At 47.8% G+C, this 22,617-nt stretch overlaps 1 protein-coding gene across 1 annotated transcript; it reads left to right on the top strand.

Annotated features, from left to right (window-relative positions):
- Positions 1–4,140: 4,140 nt before the first annotated feature.
- LOC109186061 lies at positions 4,141–6,738 on the top strand. Its single transcript, XM_019335969.1, has 3 exons — positions 4,141–4,948; positions 5,069–6,253; positions 6,365–6,738. The coding sequence occupies exons 1-3, from the start codon at positions 4,141–4,143 to the stop codon at positions 6,736–6,738; spliced, it is 2,367 nt and encodes a 788-aa protein (XP_019191514.1).
- Positions 6,739–22,617: the final 15,879 nt, after the last annotated feature.

The following is a 22,617-nucleotide window of genomic DNA, read 5'->3' as shown; positions in this document are numbered from 1 at the left end:
GATGACAGAACAGAGAATACAGAATTACAGATTACAGAATCAGAGAATCGGAGAAGAAGCTCAGAACTCTGATCATATATATGTATATATATATATATATATATATATATATATATATATATATATATATATATATATATATATATATATATATAGAGAGAGAGAGAGAGAGAGAGAGAGTTAATACCATCTGAGGACCTCTGAGTATAGTGGTTTTGCCACATTTAGTCGTAAACTTTCAAATTGACCATCTGTGGTCCTTCGATTTTTAAATTTAACCATTTGTGGTCCAAGATAACCACCCATGGTCCTTTAAGTTTCGAAATTTAACCAGTCGTGGTCCTCTTTAAAGGATCATGGTTGGTTAAAATTTATTAGTTGAAGGACCATGGGTGGTTAACTAGGACCTCGAATGGTTAAATTTGAAAGTCGAAGGACCACAGATGGTCAATTTGAAAGTTTAGGACTAAACGTGGCAAAACCACTATACTCGGATGATGTCAGATGGTATTAACTCCACACACACACACACACACTGATGGGGTAAGGACCCCGGCCCAAGAGATAGGGGCCCAAAGAAAATAGAAGTGGGCCAGCATCGAGAGGAGCCCAAAGAGTAGTCAGGTCGAGTCCAGGAGTCGGCCGAGGCCCAAGCCCAGGAAAGGACCCGGCTCGAGGAGCCGTTGAGGGCATTAAAGGGGTTCCTTTAAAAGAGAGCCGTTGAAGCATTAAAAACAGGACCCGGACGGGCTGTTACAAACCCAGGAGAGCCGTTGGTTGACCGAGTAATGGCATCCAACGGCTCCACACCTTGATTAGCCTTGAAGTCGGCCATTAAGGGCCTTCAAGTCGGCAGAGGAGGAGCCACTATATAAAGGCTCCTCCATTTTTGTAAAAGGCAGACATTTCCGGACACCCGGAGGAGTGGAAAATAACAAAGAATTTCTGAGCACAGTTATTATCTCTGAGTTAGACATAAATATTATTGAGAGGTGTATCCTCCGACCAAAGGTTGTGTTGGACCTCCTTGGGCCCAAAAACCCTAAAACCATCACTGGCGCTGTCCGTGGGGATCGAAACGAAGAGTCACGTGTCCTCTTGAGTGAGGCGAGTCCGAGGAACAATAGTTGAATCAGGAAAACTCCAGACATGGCAGGAAGCGAAGAACAGTCGAGCCGTCACGACAACGGACGAGAGGCCGACTTGAGAAGCCAGCTGAATAGGAGAAATGCTCAAAGCCAAGAAAACGAGACGACCCCGCCGCCGACGTCGCAGAGAAACCCGCAATTACCTCAAGTGCTGCTCACCCCGGAGCAGTTGCGCGCAATCGGGCGCGCCTGCGCGGAAGCAAGCCTAGGAGTGAGAGAACAGTCCATCACTCGCCAGCCGCAACGCGAGTTGCAACCGCCTCATAGGCCCGACAACCGGCAATTGAGCCGACGGGCTGAAAGCCAACCGGTACAATCCGTTCATTCCTGGCTAGGTCCCAGCGTTGGGCGTCGGTCGGCAAGGGAACGATTAGGCCGGAAGGAGCCCAGTCGTGCCCCGTTAGCCGCCCGCGACCGACAAGCTGCACGAGAGAAGAGCCGAACCAAAAGAGCCAGGACTGAGACTCGTCGCGTGGAGCGACCTCCCCGCAACCCCGTCCAACCGGCTGAGTCTGAAGTCGGCGAAAGCACGGAATCCACGGGAAACCGCACCCGGGAGAGGGTCGAAGTGGCTAACCTAGTACAGGAGGTGCGAAATCTGAAAGAACGGATGGAGGGAAAAGCCAAATCCCCAGGACGTACGTTGCTGACCGCCTTACCCTTCTCAGACGAGGTTATGGCTTTTAAGATACCGAGCGACTTCAAGTTCCCGGAGCAAGCCACGTTCGATGGAACCGGCGATCCCCGCGAGCATTTGCTGAGCTATCAGGCCAAGATGCAGGTTTTGGGGGTACGAGACCCGGTCATGTGTCGTGCTTTCTTACCCACGTTAAAGGGGTCAGCACAAAGGTGGCTGGTGGCGCAGCCCTCAGGGTGGATTCACAACTTTGAAGAGCTGGCAGACCGCTTCATGAGCCATTACGCCGCTAACATTAAGCCGCAAAAGGACCTAACTCATTTGGGTGACATCCGTCAAGACGAAGGCGAACCTTTAAAAACCTATCTGGCCCGCTGGCAGAAAGAAATCCAGTCCATAGAAGAGGTCGAGGACCAGACGGCGCTCACCTTCTTCATCGAGTCGCTGCGGTCCGGCCAGCTGTATCGAGACCTGAGGGACAATCGGCCGGCCACCTACGCAGAAGCCATTCATATGGCCAACAAGAGGGCCAATACGGAGCAGGCTATGAAGTACAAGCGACAGCGCGAAGTCGGCGGATCTGCCAGCGGAAAGAGAACGCGAGCGGAAGCCAAAGAAAGGCGCCCGGACATGGCGCGGCGACCTGAAGTTAGACGGCCGTACGATCGACCAGTGGTCCACGCCTATCGGCCGATTCCCGAGCGTCCGGTCCACGAGGTACAAGCGGTTGCCCCGCCTCCGCCTCCGCCGACCGACGATCGCGCGACGAACAAAGAGATGGGTAAGAACGCTAAGTATTGTCGTTATCATAAATCTTATACCCACAGTACGGAGGAGTGCTTCTACCTGAAGAAGATCATGGAGGGCATCATCCAGCAAGGAACCCCGCCTCCTAACCAGTGGAGGCGAAGGCCGGGCAGTCGAGGGGATGAGGAACCCGTCGCAGTTGCCGAAAGCGGTCGAGGCAAACAGCCGGTTTCCGAAGAGGAGGAGGCTCAGTGGCGCCAAAAACCGGTTATCAACATGATAGTTGGCGGGCCGGAAGGTGGTGATTCAGCGAACACCAGAAAAGCTTGAGCTCGGCAGTTGTACGTCGGGACAGTGTACGGGCGTGAGGAGAACTCCAAAAAGGTGTGTCGAGAGCCCATCGTGTTCACCGACAGAGACTTACCAGCCGGAGAAATACCGCATCGAGATGCGTTGGTTATAGCCATGGACGTCAACGGCATCGTCGTTCGGCGAATCCTGGTGGACACCGGAAGCAGCGTCAACGTGCTATATCTAGAAACCTTCACCAAAATGGGGCTGACTCGAGAACAGCTGAACCCCGTCAAAACCCCCCTCGCCGGCTTCACAGGGGACTCGGTGGAGGCAGAAGGGTCGATCACACTCCCAGTGGAGATTGGCACGTACCCGGACGTACAGAAACTCAGCATGAAATTTATTGTGGTAGACCTGGCCTGCTCGCATAACGCGATACTTGGCCGACCGGGTCTTGAGGATTTAGGAGCCTTGATCTCAATTGAGCATCTCTGCTTGAAATTCCGCACACCGAATGGAGTAGGTACGGTGCGCTGTGATCGGAAGGTCGCCCGCGACTGCTATCTGCAGGCATGCAGAGGAATGGGCAAACGCGAGATGCGGATCCATGAGATCACTGAGAGGCCCCCGAAGAAGACGATACTACCTCGCCCAGAGCCTGCTGTCGAGTTGGAGGAAGTCGAGATCGACTCTACACGGCCAGACCGACGGGTCTGAATTGGAGTCGGCCTCTCCGAGACATTGAAAAAAGAAATTGTAAAAGTGCTCCGGGAGCACCGGACGGTTTTCGCCTGGGGCCCAGAGGACATGCCTGGCGTCGACCGATCAATCATATCCCACAAACTCGCCGTAGATCCGGAGCACCGACCGGTCGTACAGAAGAAACGATACCTAGCCAACGACCGGAGGGAATTCGTGAAGAAGGAGGTTGGCACGCTACTAGCGGCCGGGCACATCCGCGAGGTTAAGTACCCGGAGTGGTTGGCCAATGTGGTCCTCGTGCCCAAGCCCCCGGCGTGGCGAATGTGCGTGGACTACACCGACCTTAATAAGGCTTGTCCGAAAGACCCGTTTCCCCTACCTCGGATCGACCAGTTAGTCGACGAAACGGCCGGGTCGGCGCTACTGAGTTTCATGGACGCCTTCAGAGGGTACCATCAAATATTTATGCACCCGGCGGATGAGGAGAAGACCGCCTTCCTGACACCGGACGGAGTTTACTGTTACCGAGTCATGCCCTTCGGGCTTAAAAATGCCAGGGCTACGTACACCCGGATGGTCGCCCGGTTGTTCCAACATCTGCTTGGGAAATCGATGGCTGCATACGTCGACGATATGCTCGTCAAGAGCCGGGAGGAGGATAAGCACGCGGAGGACTTGGCCGACTGCTTCAAGGTAATGATGAAATACAACCTTCGGCTGAACCCCAAAAAGTGCGCGTTCGCCGTCCAAGGTGGCAAATTCTTGGGCTACATGGTCACCAAGCGAGGCATCGAGCCTAATCCGGAAAAAGTACAGGCCATCATCGACATGCAGCCTCCTACAACCGTCAGGGACTTGCAACGGCTGACTGGCCGATTGGCCGCCCTTAGCCGCTTCTTGAGCAAAGCGGCGGATAAGACCGTACCCTTCTTCGAAGCCATGAAGAAGAAGGAGGGATTCGCTTGGACAGCCGAATGCCAACGATCGTTCGAAGAGTTGAAACAGTACCTCTCATCGCCCCCAGTGCTGTCTACCCCCCAGGTGGGCGAGCCTTTATTCTTGTACCTCGCTGCCTCAGCCAAAGCAGTGAGTTCGGTATTGGTCCGAGAGGATGACCGAGTCCAGCACCCGGTTTATTACGTAAGTCGCTCGCTGAAGGCCGCCGAGACGCGGTACACCGTTGTGGAGAAGATTGTGTATGCGTTGGTAGTTACCGTGCGCAAGCTGGCACCCTATTTCCAAGCCCATACCGTTCGAGTTTTGACAGATCAGCCGCTCGGAAGCGTGCTAAGAAACCCCTTGTCCTCCGGCCGACTTGTAAAGTGGGTCGTAGAGTTGACTCAGTATGGGATTGAGTACCAACCTCGGCCTTCCATTAAGGGTCAGGCCCTAGCCGACTTCCTGGTCGAATGCACAGCAAGTGAAGAAGAAAAAGAACACGCCTCGGAGAGCTGCCCAGGCGAGTGGTGGGAAATGCACGCGGACGGAGCGTCAAGCCGACAGCACTGTGGAGGCGGTGTCATGCTCATCACTCCGGAAGGATTCCGGCTATATTACGCTCTGAGATATCGGTTCTCGACATCAAATAATGAGGCCGAGTACGAAGCGGTATTAAACGGCCTCCGACTCGCCAGGGCCCTGGGAGTCGAGCGGCTGCGAATCAAGACTGACTCCAGACTGGTAGTCGGACAGATCTCGGGTACATGTGAAACTAAGAACGCAAGGATGGTGCTATACATAGAGCGTGCGGTCGAGATGTTAAAAGGGTTCGGGGCTTACGAGATAGAGTACATACCCCGAACGGACAACACGGAAGCCGACTTATTGTCCAAAATTGCCTTGGAAGGGGTACCGGACCATCTGATGAAAATTTGCCAGAAGGAGGAGCTACATCGGCCGAGTGTTGGAGAGACACCACCGGAAGTCCAGCAAGTAGATCTCGGGGAATGGGATCGAGGGAAAAATCCTGAAATGTTCTGGATAGAGGACATCCGGCGATTCATAGAAAAAGGCGAGTTACCGGAAGACCCGGGAGTCGCCGCGAAAGTTCGGCGGAAAGCCCCCTCCTTCCGGATCATCGACGGACTGCTATACAAAAAGTCGTTCGGTGGACCCTTACTAAAGTGCCTGCTTAGACCCGAGGCCGAGAAAATAATGGACGAAGCTCATAGAGGCATTTGTGCCGCGCACCAGGGCGCCCACACGCTCGCCCGGAAGTTAGTCGTTCAAGGGTATAATTGGCCGACCGTGATGCGAGACTGCATCGAATGGATGTCCAGGTGCGGCGTTTGTCAAGCATTCGCCAGGAAAGACACTCGGCCGGCCACCTTTTATACATCGGTCGCCACTGCCATCCCCTTCGCCAAGTGGGGAATAGACTTGTTGGGGCCATTGCCCGTCGTCCCGGGAGGTCTGAAGTTTTGCGTTGTGGCTATCGACTATTTCACCAAATGGGTCGAGGCAGAACCATTGGCTACCATCACTGAGTACCAATGTCGACGTTTTCTGTGGAAAAGGGTGATATGTCGCTTCGGCCTGCCCGAGCACATCGCCAGCGACAACGGGCGACAGTTTGACTGCCAGGCCTTCGCTGATTTCTGCCGCCGACACGGTATCAAGCACACCAAGGTCTCGGTGACGTACCCACAAGCGAATGGGCAGGTCGAGAATGTGAATCGAACGTTGGTCGATGGGATCCGGAAGAAGCTCGAAGACATCCGAGGAAGTTGGGCGGACGAGCTTGACCGAGTCCTATGGGCTTATCGCACTACCCAGCGGCGAGCGACGGGGGAGAGCCCGTTCTCGCTCGCATACGGCTTCGAGGCCAAAGTTCCAGTCGAAGTAGTCGAACCCACCCACCGGGTTCGCACCTACTCGGATGCAGCGAACGAGGAGAATTTGCGGATCGAGAAAAACTTCCTAGAAGAAAGGAGGGAAGCCGCGAGTGCACGGATGGTCGAGTACCAGCAGGCGGTGAAAAGATATCGCGACCGGAAGACTCGCCCGCGAACCTTCCAGGTTGGCGACCTCGTGTTATGCGATCGACAGGCCAGTCAGCCCACCGAAGGGGGCAAGTTTGCGGTTAAGTGGGAGGGGTCATACCGTATTGCAGCGGTGGTCCAAGCTGGAACCTATAAGCTAGAGACCATGGAAGGCAAGCTCATAGATCGCATATGGAATGCCACCCATTTGAAAAGGTTCTATCAGTAGAAAAGGATAGGCCGTGTACATGCTCAAGGATTCAAAAAATCTAAATAAAGCACATGGATTACAGTTAATCGACCGAGGGACTCGGCAAGAAAAGATAGGAAACAAGGGCCCAGACCCTTAGACGTTTCCGAGAAAAAGCCTACAGGAGTCGCCTCGACTGAGGGACTCGGCGAGTATTGAGAGAAACGACGGGGCACTGACCCTAAACTGTTTCTGAGATAGAAAGAGCCTAATGGGTCGCCTCGACCGAGGGACTCGGCAAGAATAGATAGGAAACAAGGGCCCAGACCCTTAGACGTTTCCGAGGAAAAGCCTACAGGAGTCGCCTCGACTGAGGGACTTGGCGAGTATTGAGAGAAACGACGGGGCACTGACCCTAAACTGTTTCTGAGATAGAAAAAGCCGAATGGGTCGCCTCGACCGAGGGACTCGGCAAGAAAAGATAGGAAACAAGGGCCCAGACCCTTAGACATTTCCGAGGAAAAGCCTACAGGAGTCGCCTCGACTGAGGGACTCGGCGAGTATTGAGAGAAACGACGGGGCACTGACCCTAAACTGTTTCTGAGATAGAAAAAGCCTAATGGGTCGCCTCGACCGAGAGACTCGGCAAGAAAAGATAGGAAACAAAGGCCCAGACCCTTAGACGTTTCCGAGAAAAAGCCTACAGGAGTCGCCTCGGCTGAGGGACTCGGCGAGTATTGAGAGAAACGACGGGGCACTGACCCTAAACTGTTTCTGAGATAGAAAAAGCCTAATGGGTCGCCTCGACCGAGGGACTCGGCAAGAAAAGATAGGAAACAAGGGCCCAGACCCTTAGACGTTTCCGAGAAAAAGCCTACAGGAGTCGCCTCGACTGAGGGACTCGGCGAGTATTGAGAGAAACGACGGGGCACTGACCCTAAACTGTTTCTGAGATAGAAAAAGCCTAATGGGTCACCTCGACCGAGGGACTCGGCAAGAAAAGACAGGAAACAAGGGCCTGGACCCTTAGTCGTGCCTGCGGAAAAGCCGTGAGGAGTCGCCTCGACAGAAGGACTCGGTGAGCAGTTAAAAGAGATTAGGTTAAAGGACAAAGCGTCGAGCTCACGATAATACGAAAAGGAAAAAAGGGGGAATTTCATTAAAAAAGGCCCGAAAAGGAGGCCAGCCTTTACAAAAAAAGGGGATATCCCCAAATAGAACAGCCCTAAACTACGGGGGAGGGGGTGTCGACATCAATCCCTTCGACTTGGGCCCCTGCCGTTGGTCCAGTCAGGGGAACAGAAGAAGGGTCCTCGGCTTGAAGAGAGGACTCGGCGAGCTCAGGAGGTGTTGCTAAAGGAAGAGTTGCCGGATCAGAGGCGGCCGGAAGAGCTGCCGGGTCTCCAGTCGCCGACTGTCCTTCAATCGCCGGAAGAGCATCTATCACGGGCTTGAGGCCCCAGCTCTCGGGAGTGAAAGAGGAGTCGCGGACCAGCAAGGCAGCATGGACCGCCGTCTGCGCCTCGCGAAAGCCGAGGCGATAGTCGCGCTCGCCCAAGTCCAGGAGAAACTCGTCGCCATCCGGCGTCGACAGCCACTCCTTAGCGATCTCTTTTTGGCGAGCCTCTATCGCCGCCTTCACCTCCGCCTCGAAGGCGGCCGACTTCTTGTACTCCTCGACAGAGGTCGCAGCAATCGTCGCCACCTTGTCTCGCTCCTCCTCCCACTGGCGAGTAACCCTCAGCATCTCGGAGTTGTGCACCTCCACCACCTTGAGGTGCTTCGCCTACTCTTCCAAAAAGGCCTCCTCCGTCTGACGTAGCTTGTTGGACATAGACCGCATGTCGGTCAAATAGTTCTGCAGCCGCTTACTCATCTCCATCTGGAAGGTGAGGTTCTGCGAAACAGACACGAGTCAGGCAATGAAAGGAAAGGACGAAGGGGAGGTCAAGTGGGAAACACTTACGCGGTACGATTGGCGCAGTGAGGCCTTGAGGATGTACCCGTCCCCCAGAGCATGAGTCGCCTCCACGTCCTTAGGTAAAAGGACGTTAGCACACCACTTACGGACAGAGGAGGTGCCCATCCAGATCTGGGCATCCTCCTCTACCTCATGGCACAGCCGGATCCTTTTTGGAGCCGGCTCGTCAGTTTGAACAGCCGGGCGCTTAGAGCCAGAGCTCTCTGTCTGAGGAGGAGGTGGCTGCCGAGTGGGCGACACCACTGGCGACGGAGTCAGATCCACCACGTTCTGAGGAGGAGGAGGAGTCGGCCTGGGAGCTGGAGACGGTAGAGAAGAAGAGGCGGCAGCAGTACCGGAGCGTTGGATCAGCCGGCGCCTCATCTTTTCGGCTCTGTCTGCCATCTCGGGAGTCGGTTCAAACGCCTCGTCGGAGCTGGAGGAGTCGGAGTCGTACGGACCTGCAAAAAGGAAAGAGAAAGCATGAGGTGTTCCGAGTCTGAATATGGCGAGATAGGAAAAGAATGAGGGGTAACGAAGACTACCTACGGTGGCCGCACCCTCCGGTAGCAAGCCACGCTTAGCCATGGCCCGGACTCAGGACCAGTACTTGACGGAGTACGGCCCGAAGCCCTTCAAGAACTCGCCGCCCAAGACCGCATCGTCGGAAGGAACGGCACGTCGAGGACAAGGCTTGAACAGAGCGGCCGGCCACAGGGTCGGAAAAGTGAAAGAAGAAAGGGCAGGGCGGACGAAGAAATAAAGGAGCTTCCAATCCTTGATGGAATCGGACAACCCCTCGAAAAGCTGTCGCCCCGGGCGAGCGACGACTTGAACGAAGCCCGGCGAGTGCGAGCCGACCTTGTTTACGGTAAAAAGATACCGGAACAGGTCGAGGTCCGGCTCGCACAACCACCAGTGGCAGAGATTGATGAAGCAAGTGAGGAGTCGGTGAGAATTGGGCGCTAATTGGCCCGGCACCAAGTTATAATGGCGGTAAAAAAGAGAGAGAAAAGGACATGGAGGAACTCGGAAGCCAAAGGCAACCGAGTGCAGATGAATACCGACGCAACCCTCGGGTGGGTCGTAAATTTGCCGGCCCTCCGGAGCAAGGACTATGGCCGAGGGCCCAAGAAGATACTGGGCCATCTCCAGATCCGCCGCAGTAGCGACGGACGGTGGCCCGGAGGGATGGACGATCGGATCAAACTTGCCCCGCGGCCGTATAACGCCACCCGGCAGAGCCGCCACCGTCGTTAGAGGAGCGGGGCTCAGCGGAGTGACCGCCCCCGAAGAAGAGGGGGTCGGAGGAAGAGAAGATGTCGATGGAACGTCCGAGGGAAGTTCCGTACGGCGGAGGGAGGACGTCAATGGAACGTCCGCCGGAAGTTCCATACGACGAGGAGGAGAAGAGGAAGACGAAGAAGGAGAAGAAGAAGAGGGAGAAGTCGCCTCGGTGTTGTCGACCGAGTAACGACGAGAAGAAGAAGAATGCGAGGAAGAAGACATTACCTAGGTCAGGAAGGAAATTGGAGGAGGAACAGAGTGGCCGGAGAAGCTCGAAGTTGAAACTGAAAAGGAAGACTTGAGAAGAGAGTGGGAAGAAAGACGAAGTGGCTATTTGAATGGTAAGAATTTCAAAGGGCGGCCACGTGCCACCTTCTCGTTGGAGGGGCCGGAGGTGACGAGACGTGAAGGGACGCCGCATTTAATGCCTCAAAAGGCGGGGCGACGGTTCAGGTCTAGGGTTAGCTCACAGACGGCGCGTCTGCCCTAGGTTAGGGTCGAACGTCACATGACCCGGCCTGCTAAGCCGGAAGCCCGTAGTGGGCCATGGCCACTGGGCCCACGAGATACGAGCTGGAAGCTTCTAGAAGCAACTCGGTAGAACCCGGCCCATCAAACGATATCGGCCGAGCTCACGAAGAAATTCCGGTCGCGGGGCCGGCGATCAGACTCGGCGACTCCCTCGATAGGAGGATCTCGCCATAGCAAGACTAGGGGTCCGTCTCACGGATCCGAGGTCGGGCGACAAAATAGTAAGAAATTGCGAGGTCGGATAAGAAAAGCACACTATTTATTCAAATCAACACGAAGATTACAAGGCCCGGGACTCGGCCGGTGCAAATTACAAGAGAAAAACAGAGTCATGGCTTGGCTTCCTTCTCTGTCGACGAGCGGGCAGCCGGAGGACCCTCTAGGAAGTACTGGGGGCGGAATGGAAGAGGACTCGGCTCAGGCTCTGGCATCTCGTCCAGATACACGGCCGGCTTCCCATCGTCAATCATTTGTAAAGGCCTCTCCAGAGCGCTCGGCGACATGGCAACGCCGAAAAGCGGAGGAACCTCCCACACCTCTTCCTCCTCGGGAGCAGGGTTCCCGACCTCTGGTCCGGGATCCTCCACCACAGGCTCCATCTCGACATCGATAGACTTCTTGCACATCAGGTCCAGCATGTCCGGAGGCACCACGATAGGGTCTGAAGCCGAGTCGCCCACCAGACGACCTCCGTTAGCCAGCCTTTTCTGCCTCAGATGCTCCAGGCGAGCATGCTCCTTGTTGCGAATGGACCAGCGACGATCACCATCTCTGTAACTCATAGCGCCGTGCTTTCGCAAAAGGAAGAGTGTTGCGATTTGCATTAACTATGAAGGGTCTTTATATAGCCCAGGGAAGGCGAATATCTAGGCGATAATTACGGAGGGGACTGGTATAACTGAGCCGGATTGGACGGATGATGAGAATCTTTGTCAGAGATTAGTTCCATCAGATCCGCCCGGGAAGAGTAAGATTCGCACGCCAACATAAAAAAGATCGGATTTACCCGAGCTATGGGGAATCTTGCAGATGTCAGACTGAAAAGAGTCTGACGATGTGACCGACTCCTTGACCAGTCGTCCGAATGGGCACGCAACAAAACACAACAAAACACAAGGCAAAACGAAAATAGCGCTTTTATTATTATTATGGAAAAGGAGGGTACAAGCAGCAAGGAGCTTATTACAAATTATGGATATGCTCCTAAAAGGATTCCCCCGAGCTATGACCGACCCCGGTACATAAAGGTTACTCGCCAGGCGAGGAGGAGTCGCCCCCAAAGAATCCCCCCGATGGTCCAGGGGGAGAGGGGCAGAACGAGTCCCAGAAAGCTGGCATGAGCGGCGGCGGAATGGGTTCCTCATCATCCGGATACGCCTCCAGGTAGCGGGCGTAATCCTCGTCATCCATAAGACCCGTGACCGGCCCGTCCAGGTCGTCCAGCGGGATGGAGAAAGTCATTTTGAAAGTCAATTGTTCAGGGACGGCCACCTCCACAAAGGATCCATCCTGAGAAGTCACCCTGGCGGTTGCTGGAGTCGGCGGACGATGCAAAGGCGGCACGACTTCTCGCTGAGGTGGGGTCGGCGGCTGCGAAGCTGAGGAGGTGGTACCAGCAGGAGATCTCCGAGAAGCCGGACGAGAAGCTTTTTTTCTTGCTTTCCCTCTCAGGTCGAGTCCGCTTAGAAGGCAGCGGACGCCAAGGAGACCCGAAGTCAATTCGCTTCCCTTTCAAGGGAGAGCGACCCATGATGAACTCGTGAGGATAAGAGAGAAGGAAGGAGGCCATTTATAGGTGCCAAGCCTGGATGAAAGAATCCCAACGGCTCCGTAAGATCCGGAGAGGATGGCTGATGATTCGGACGTTACAAGGGCTATTCAGGGCACGGATACGGTAATTAACGAAGACAAGCCGTTGCTACTTTTCCAAACCCAGGTTGGAGGACCGGGTATGGAAAAGTGAGGGACTAGTTGATGGGGTAAGGACCCCGGCCCAAGAGATAGGGGCCCAAAGAAAATAGAAGTGGGCCAGCATCGAGAGGAGCCCAAAGAGTAGTCAGGTCGAGTCCAGGAGTCGGCCGAGGCCCAAGCCCAGGAAAGGACCCGGCTCGAGGTGCCGTTGAGGGCATTAAAGGGGTTCCTTTAAAAGAGAGCCGTTGAAGCATTAAAAACAGGACCCGGACGGGCTGTTACAAGCCCAGGAAAGCCGTTGGTTGACCGAGTAATGGCATCCAATGGCTCCACACCTTGATTAGCCTTGAAGTCGGCCATTAAGGGCCTTCAAGTCGGCAGAGGAGGAGCCACTGTATAAAGGCTCCTCCATTTTTGTAAAAGGCAGACATTTCCGGACACCCGGAGGAGTGGAAAATTCTGAGCACAGTTATTATCTCTGAGTTAGACATAAATATTATTGAGAGGTGTATCCTCCGACCAAAGGTTGTGTTGGACCTCCTTGGGCCCAAAAACCCTAAAACCATCACACACACACACACATATATATATATATATATATATATATATATATATATATATATATATGTATATATATATATATATATGTATGTATATATATATATATATGTATGTATATATGTGTGTATATATATATATATATATATATATATATATATATATATATATATATATATATATATATATATATATATATATATATATATATATATATATATATATAGCTAATACGACGACGTTTCATACTAAGCTAATCCTAACCCTAGCGAATTTCGGATATTCGGGCGGGCCAGATATCAATTTATCCTACCCCACCCGAACTACATTAATCGACACCGTATAGAGTCGCGGATCGGATATGTGATCTCGGGTTCGGATATTCTTGATTTGGGCGGCGGGTAGGTCGAGTAAATCAGGTCGGTCGGATTTTGCACAGCCCTATGTTGTACTGTGCTTTCTTTTTCCCCCTTCCAAAAGCCCAAATTTCGTGCCTACTTCTCATTGCAATCACCGTATAAAGTATGTAATTTTTTTAAAATAGTCATCCATACGGAGTATATATTTACGATTATACGACGATTGTTTAATTGTTGTATATATGTAACATACACGGCGGTTTCAAAAAAACCGTCATAGAAAGTATTTTTTTACAACATCAGTCACTTACTTGAAACTTCAAAAATAATCGTCGTTTATGTGTAAAAACAAAAAAATTCGTGGTAGCTTTGTTCTGTAGTAGTGATATAAATAATGTGAGTAGAAAAGGTAGAAGATTGTGATAAGTACAAGAAGATGACAGTTAATGTATCATATATTCACAGTAATTAATAAATATGTGACTACATAATTATGAAAATGTGGTTATAGTGATATATAATCAAATAGAATCTAAATGATTTTGATTTCAATTTAGAAAACAAATTTTAAAAGTATTCCAGATTTCTACAAAATTGGAAAATTGTTTCCAGTTTTTAAAATGAAAAACTATGCTAGTAAACATGTTTTTTGTTTTCTATTGTATAATTTTCCAGATTTCCAGAAAACTAGAGAAATTTTTCAGTAGGTAAATGGGCCCTAGAATTCCTTCTTCCTCTACCTGTATTATGTATATATATATATATATATATATATATATATATATATATATATATATATATATATATATATATATATATATATATATATATATATATATATAACATTTGTTGGAAAAAATAGCTTAAAATGGCATGTTAAGTGGCTATTTTGTGGTACAATTATCAGCGGGGTCCACTTCCAATTTGTGTCGGGTCAAAGTGGATTCGGATTCTTCGTAGTGAGACGAAGAGATTGATATATTGTATGCTCAAAACGGATAATGGGTGAATGAGATATTGATTCTCAAAGTAGACCCATTTGAATTGAAAAATGAAGGGAAAAAGTGAGCTTTGTCCCACATTGGTTTGGAAAGTGGATTTACCCCCCTTATATACAAGAGCTCTTTTGATGCTTGTAGAATTGTATAGCATAGAGGCTCTCTCACCGGGGGGGGGGGGGGGGGGGGGGGGGGTTGCAAATCAAATTCCAACTAGAAATGAGATTGGAAGGCTTGATTCAAGCCCGAGCTCGTGTGCGTCCGGAAATTGGCTGGCCTTGCGAGCTAAGTTATGCGAAACGGACCTTGGAACCAGTAGAGCATGTAGTTTCGGGCTTTGGCTGAAACTGCAGTTTCGGCTTCGGCGGGCCGAGACGGCTTTGGCTGAAACTGCAGTTTTGGCTTCGGCGAGCTGAGACTTGATAAGGGCCCATGGATGTTTCGGCCTGACGTTCGAAACTGGATGTTTCGGCCTGCGTGAACCTATCCTGTCTGTGACCGTTGGGTGTTCAATTCTGCTGTTACGGAATTAATTCTTTGAATTAATTCCAATTTTTTTAATTTTCGAATTGAAACCCAGGTTAAAGGCTGCTGTTACAGGAATGTAGAGGGGTGCCCTTAAGTGCCTAATTAAAAGCTATTAAATCCTTCACCCCTATATAAGGAGGAGTTGGGCAGTAGAGAATTGACACAGAAAAACTGAACAAGAAAGTTCATCTTTTAACCTAAAAAACTCTCTGCTTCTACTCTTTCTTTAGCCATACTGTGTTCATAGCCTTGTCTTGTTTGCCGGATTCCTTGTTTGGGTGCTCAAACATTGGATCACAAGCAAGTTTTATCCTGGGAAGCCTAGGCCACGAAGCTCCTAGCACTTTTGGGAGGTGGCAAATAAGGTTTTATGGAAAGAGTGATCACTGGACTCTTGCAAAAACCCAACACCAAACACTAGCCAAATTCTCCTTCTTTCCTTCCCTTAGTTTTCCAGAAAATAATAATCATATTTTATTTTGATTATTATTTGGTTTTCTACCAATGGTTTCCAAAAGTCTTAAAACCTTATATCTTGTTTATCCCGTTGGTGGTTTTCTCCGAATTTCCTTGAAGAAAATAGAGCATCTCGTACTGCCAATCGATGGGGAGGAAAATGTTGTTGTGGACAACAATGGAGGAAATGGCAACAATGTTGCTAATTCCCAAGCTACACCAGTGAACGTTGGTTCATAAGATGGTGGGAGCACTAAGGGATATATTCCCATGTCTCGGGTACCTTCGGTACCGAGTGGTTCGGCCGGAAAGCCGGAGAAGTTCACCGGTGTTGGTTCGAACTTCAAGAGGTGGCAACAGAAGATGTTGTTCTACCTAGCCACTCTCGGCTTGGCAAGGTTCTTGTTGGCAGTTGGCTATTGGAAGGATTCGGACTTCCTTTGTCGAAACTACATCCTGAACGGATTGTGTGACACGCTATATGATGTATATCGAAAGATAAGCACATCAAAAGCGTTGTGGGAAGCGTTGGATCATAAATACCGAAGTGAGGATGCCGGCTCAAAGACATTTGTGGTTGGCTGATTCCTCGACTTCAAAATGGTTGATTCAAAGACAGTGCTAAGTCAGGTAGAAGATTTGCAATTAATCTTCGATGAGATTCGTGACGAGGGCATGGTGCTAAGTGAAGCCTTCCAAGTGGGATCTGTGATCCATTTGTTGCCTCCAGGTTGGAAGGACTTCAAGAACTACCTTAAGCATAAGCGAAAGGAGATGAACCTGGAAGACCTGACCCAACGACTCTGGATTGAGGAAGGGAACATGACGAATGATAGGAAAGTTCCTATTGTTGTTGGCGCTAAGGCCAACGTTGTGGAGCACGATAAGAGCTCCAAGAGGAACAAGAAGGACAAGCGATAGCTAGGTTCGAAAGGTGGCGTTACCAAGAACAAGTTTCCTGGTGAATGCTACAATTGTGGCAAGCATGGCCACAGAGCATCTGAATGCAAGGCTTTAAGGAAGAAGAACAAGAGTTCTGAAGCCAATGTTGTTTGAGATAGCAGTAAGAAGGAGGTCGAGATTAGCCTTTCGGCTATGGTGACCGAGGTGAACCTCGTGGGCTCAAACCCTCGTGAGTGGTTCATTGATACCGGTGCAACCAGGCACTTGTGTTGCAACTGAGAGATGTTCAACACCTTTGAGACCGTTGAGGGTGAAAAGGTGTGGATGGGAAACTCTGCTCAGTCTGCTGTGGAAGACATGGGCAAGGTGGTTCTGAAGATGACTTCAAGGAAGGAACTGACGTTGAACAACGTGCTGTATGTTCCTGAGCTGAGGAAGAATCTTGTGTCTGGCTCTCTGTTGAACAAGCATGGCTTTCGCATTGTGTTTGAGTTAGACAAAGTAGTTTTGTCCAAGTTAGGGATGTTTGTTGATAAAGGATATGTAACTGATGGGCTGTTTAAGCTCAGAGTAATTCCTGTTATCAATAAAAGCAAAGTTAATTCTGTTTACTTGCTTGAGTCTTCCAATTTGTGGCATGGTAGACTAGGTCATGTTAATTTTAATTCTATGCGTAGATTAATTAGCATGGACCATATTCTTAACTTTCAAATTGACAAAAATAACAAGTGTGAAATTTGTGTTGAGGCAAAACTAACGAAAGTACCTTTCAAATCGGTTGAAAGGGAAACTGAACCACTAGAATTAATCCATAGTGATTTGTGCGATTTTAGATCGATACAAACGAGAGGTGGTAATAAGTATTTTATCACATTTATCGACGATAGCACACGATACTGCTATGTGTATTTGCTTAAGAGCAAAGATGAAGTCGTTGATAAATTCGTTCTTTATAAGAATGAAGTGGAAAACCAACTTAATCAGAGAATTAAGAAGGTTACAAGCGATAGAGGTGGTGAGTACGAAGCACCTATTGGTGACTTCTGTGCGAGTGTAGGTATAATACACGAGCGTACTGCAGCGTACTCACCTCAATCGAACGGTGTTGCCGAACGAAAGAATCGTACATTGAAAGATATGATGAATGCGATGCTTATAAGTTCGGGCCTACCTCAAGATGCGTGGGGTGAGGCGATTTTGACAAGTAATTACCTTTTGAATAAGGTATCCCGCAAGAAGCTCGATAAGACTCCTTATGAGCTGTGGAACGGTAGGAAACCTTCCTACCAGTACCTGAAAGTGTGGGGGTTTCTTGCGAAAGTATTGGTGCCAACACCTAAGAAAGTAATAAAGATAGGTCCTAAGATGGTGGACTGTATCTTTATTGGCTATGCACATAATAGTAGTGCTTATCGGTTCTTAGTACACAAGTCCCATAATTCGGACGTACTTGAGAACACGATAATAGAATCAAGGAATGCATATTTCTTTGAAAATATATTTCCTTGTAGGTCAAAAGAGGGACCTAGTACGTCAAAACGAACGTTTGACGAAACTATGGATAATGATAGTGGGGAATTTGAAAAAGAACCCGAGCTCGAGCCGAGACGCAGTAAGCGGGCGAGAGTTGGAAAATCATTCGGTCCGGATTTTCTAACTTACTTGTTAGAGTACGATTCGGGTACTCTAACTTGTTTATTAGAAAATGAACCCAATTTTCTATCTTGTTTGATAGAGAACGAGTCTCGAACGTATGTAGAAGCCGTGAATTCTACGGAAGGACCAATGTGGAAAGAGGCTATAAGAAGTGAAGTGGATTCTATCCTACAGAATCACACTTGGGAACTTGTTAATCTTTCTCCGGGTAGTAAACCCTTAGGATCCAAGTGGGTCTTTAAAAGGAAGATGAAACCGGACGGTTCCATCAAGAAGTATAAGGCTAGGCTTGTAATCAAGGGTTACAGGCAACGCGAGGGCCTTGATTATTTCGACACGTATTCTCCTGTGACGAGAATAAACTCCATTAGGATGATACTTGCCATAGCCGCGCTGCGAAACTTGGAAGTTCATCAAATGGACGTTAAGACCGCTTCTCTAAATGGCGAATGAGATGAGGAAATCTATATGGAACAACCCGAAGGGTTCATGGTCCCGGGCCAAGAAAGGAAAGTGTGTAGGTTTGTTAAATCTCTATATGGTTTAAAAAAGCGCCTAAGCAGTGGCACGAAAAGTTTGACCATGCGATGTTAACTAACGGGTTTAAAATAAACGAAAGTGAAAAATGTGTCTATGTTAAGGAAATGATAGACGGCTACGTCATTCTTTGTTTATATGTCGATGATATTCTCATTGTTGGTAGTAATGATCGGATGATCAAGTCTACCAAAAACATGTTAAATGCGAGATTTGACAAGAAGGATATGGGTTTGGCTGATTTAATCCTCGGGATTAGAATCTGTTGGTCCCGATAGGGTGGTGAAAGTCTAGAGAGGGGGGGGGGGGGGGTGAATAGACTTTCAAGCTTTTTCAAAATAAATAACTCTTTGGTAACTTCAACTCTAAGTAACAAGTAAATAGAGCAAGTTTAAACTGCACAATGGAATAATAGAATGTAAAGAGTTATGCCCAACTAATAATTTAAATGCGCATGTAAGATGGGTACAGATGATATGTAAAGTGACAGAGATATCTTGAATATATAAAGGAGATGGTGCATTCAATATATAATAATAATATTCAAGATTGTAAATAAATATCGTATCACGTCGCTCGAGTGATGAACGTTACATGCAACACGTCAAACTTGCTTAGAATAAATCAATATTTAAGCTCGAGAAGTTTGAGTCACATGCATACGTGAAAACACACTAAACCCGAAAGATTAAAATTAACTGCGGATAGTAAACGGGCTAGTCGGATAAGATAGATAGATAGAGCAAATTATGTAAGTGCGGTATGTAAATGAGAGAGGCAATTTATAGTGGTTCGGAAGTGGCGTAATCTTCCTAGTCCACTTTACTCCATTCACTTCTAGGAGTAATTCACTATTTTCCACACACAGTTACAATAGTGAATAAGCGCTACACAAGCACTTCTTCCGGATGTCTTGCACACAGCTACACCCAACTCCGAGTGTGTCGCACACAGCTACACTCAACTCCTAAGTATTTCGCACACAGCTATACTCAACGCCAACTAAGTGTCTTGCACACAGCTACACTTAGCAATTACGAGTCTTTTGCACACAGCTACACTCACTAGAGTATTTTGCACACAGCTATACTCTTTCTAAAATTACAAATACAAAGGTAATTGTATCTCTCTCTAACTAGATTTGAGACTATTCAGACTAAGTCTCTAAGAATATTTGAGCACTTGCACTTTTGAATTTTGCACTTTGTTTATCCGTGTGTATTGCACCTCTATCTTTTTTTTTTTTTTTTTGTATTCACCTCAGGTGTGATCGTTTTGAGTAAGGACTTCTACCATTTTGCCGTTAAGCTCATCCGGTTGTTCTTTGCAACGCCATTTCTTTATGCTTCTTTCTCGGATGAATACTCGTAGGACCAAAATTAATTTCCCAAATTAATTTTGTTCTTCCTATGGTAGATTCCTTTTGACTCGATATTCTAATTTATGATGCTTGTACTAAGAGACCTAAAAACCAAGGGGATCTAAAGTACATTTGGCTCATCAAAACTTACAAAAATATTCCTATCAATTTTCCCCCTTTTTGATGACGCCAAAACCTATACTCAGTCATTTGGCTTGTCTTTTAAAAACAATTATTTTTTCAAAAGATTTTATTAATTTTTGACATAGCCAAGACGAGTTTAACAATTGATTTTGACTCTAGGAAAGGTATCTTTAGCATCTAAATTTCTATTCGCATTTTTGGAGTTTAATGATAATGAATTTTTGCATTTTTCCAATTTATGCGATTAGATACAATCTAAGCTAAAAATGCTACCTTTCAAGACAAATAAAATAACAATAGATAACAAGGAAAACTTAATAGCATCATAAACAGATAATTCGAACCATTTCAAATTGTTCCATGATCATGAGTTCAAGTTCGTGGATCATACACCAAAAAAAATGTGACAATCATACAACTCACTTGATGATTCTGTTTCTCCTTTCTTCAAGCACATGATTTATATGATTTTGAACTTCAACGAAATTGTTACTAATGGCATAATTGTTGCATACCTGGCCAATCACATAATAGTTGAATGCTTCAATGATGTTGTCCCCGGGCAGTATTCCTTCTTCATACCAAATGATGCACTCTTCTAGACTCCTTCCACTTTGTAGCTCGGCATCATTGACCTTGATATAGTCCTTTAGAACCATGATCATCAAAGCTCTAGCATAGCTTTTGATCCTCCTGAAGTTCTCATTCGAAACCCACAGATTTTGGTCACTTGGACCACTCTTCTTCATTCCCTTTGGTAGGTCATTCAAAGTTGCCAATTTTGGCATTTCAACTCTACCATCTCTTGGTGTGGATTCCAAATAGAGAGCTGCTTTGTTGTACCAATTGATTTGCTCAATATTTCCTCCTGCACAAACAATGTCACGAAATGAACGGTTAGTGGTTTTGCACTGCTTGATCCTCCTGGACTGCCAGCCTCACCACCACCGAACCAATATTGCAATCCTCCTTTTCTAGCAATGTTTCTGCCAGCAGATCTGCCTCCTCCTCCTCTACTACTGCTTGTACCAACATTTCGGGTAGCCATGGCAGTCATCATCATTTCAAGCATGCCTTCCAAATGACTGAATCTCTCTTCCCCCTTTTTGGTGTAATCAATGGGTGTATAAACTGACTCACGAAGAGATGAAACAGATTCAGATATATTTTCATATGAACCTCGAAGGCAGCCCACTTTGGTGTTGATGGAGATGAGATCTGTGTGGACATCACTAATCTGCTTCTCATGTTGATGAACCACATTGAGAATTCCTTGACTTTGACTCACGACAATTGCTTCATTTGCCTTTCCATAATTTTTGAGGATTTGAGATAGTTGGATGTAGAACTCATTGAGTTGCCCTTTGACATTTGTGTTCAATCCACCAACTTGTCTCTCAAGTGCTTGATGTGTGTCGATCAAATGTTGTTGACTCCTCCGATTTTCATCAAAAGATGTTTTGAATTTTCCTCCTTGAGTATTGACAACATGATCCACATGAGTGTAGATGCCTTGAAACATACTTTCCATTCGGTCAACAAGACTTAGTACAACATTCTCCAGATTTTTCAATTTTTGATTTGAGGTAATGCCATCAATGTTTTGATCTTCTTGGGTTGCGGGAATACACCTTGCTCCTTCTTGAGCAGAATTGTCTCCAAGCATGTGAGATTTTGCTTGACTTTCTAGTAAATTCCCTTCTCTTTCTGGCGTGAGTAACACGTGTGTGTCACCTTGCCTACTTTCTGCATGAATAGATTGCATTTCCTCCGTGTGGTGGCTAACTTGCATGGCATTATGTTCTTGACTCATTTCAGTGAGATTCAACACACTAACATCATATAGACCACTGTCCAACAAATGTGCACCATGTGTGACATTTTCTTCTTCTCCATTTCTTGTAACAAACTCATCAATGTCAACTAAAAAATCATCTTCAGTTGGCATGTTTCTTTGGACTGTGTCATCATGAGAAGTCTCGGCCAACTTAGCTTTTTATTTTCTCACAAAAGCTCCATTTACGGTAGAAATCAATGTTGCATGGCCAACATCAAAACTGCCAATCCAATTCAAAGAAAATATCTCTTCTTCTTGCATACTCGGTCCTTTTGTCATCAACTCTTGATAAGAACCAAGTCTCCAATTTCTCCAATTGAGAACTCTTCGGTATTCATTCACCAATATCAAATCAAGTCCATCAACTTGATATATTTCCTCATTCAACACTGTCTCTATTTCGGGAATTCGGGAAAAAGGGTTCAAGACATTTTGGTTTGTGTTGGGATTAAGGTTTGATGTAGGATTGTGACTCACGGTGGGATTTTGGCTTGTGGTAGGATTTTGGCTTGAGTCAGGATTTTGTCTTGAGTTTGGTTCGTGGCTAGAGGTTGGGTTTTCATGGGGTTGGATTGAGGGTTGAGAAGCTAAACCAAGAATTTCTGCAACTGGCCTTTTCCTAGCAGGAATTCCTCTTGGTTTCCTCTTTCTTTTGGAATTCAACTCGGTTCACACTTCATGATCTTTAAACAAAATCCGGTTGTTTCCAAATGGCTTTCTAGACCTCATTGGCAATCCTTTTCTCTTTATAATTTCTCCAATAAGTAAACCGAACCCTAGAATGTGGTTGAACTTGCCATTCCTAATCTTTGCACCTTTCACAAAACGTGCAATTCGGCTCAAAATAAGCTTAATCCAGTCACCCTTAACATTATTCATCACAGCATGCAAAT

This window comes from Ipomoea nil, unplaced genomic scaffold, assembly GCF_001879475.1.
Source record: "Ipomoea nil cultivar Tokyo-kokei standard unplaced genomic scaffold, Asagao_1.1 scaffold1401, whole genome shotgun sequence".
NCBI classification, from domain to species: Eukaryota; Viridiplantae; Streptophyta; class Magnoliopsida; order Solanales; family Convolvulaceae; genus Ipomoea; species Ipomoea nil.
Note: the sequence above shows the minus strand (reverse complement) of the source record. Positions and strands in the feature narration are given on the sequence as shown.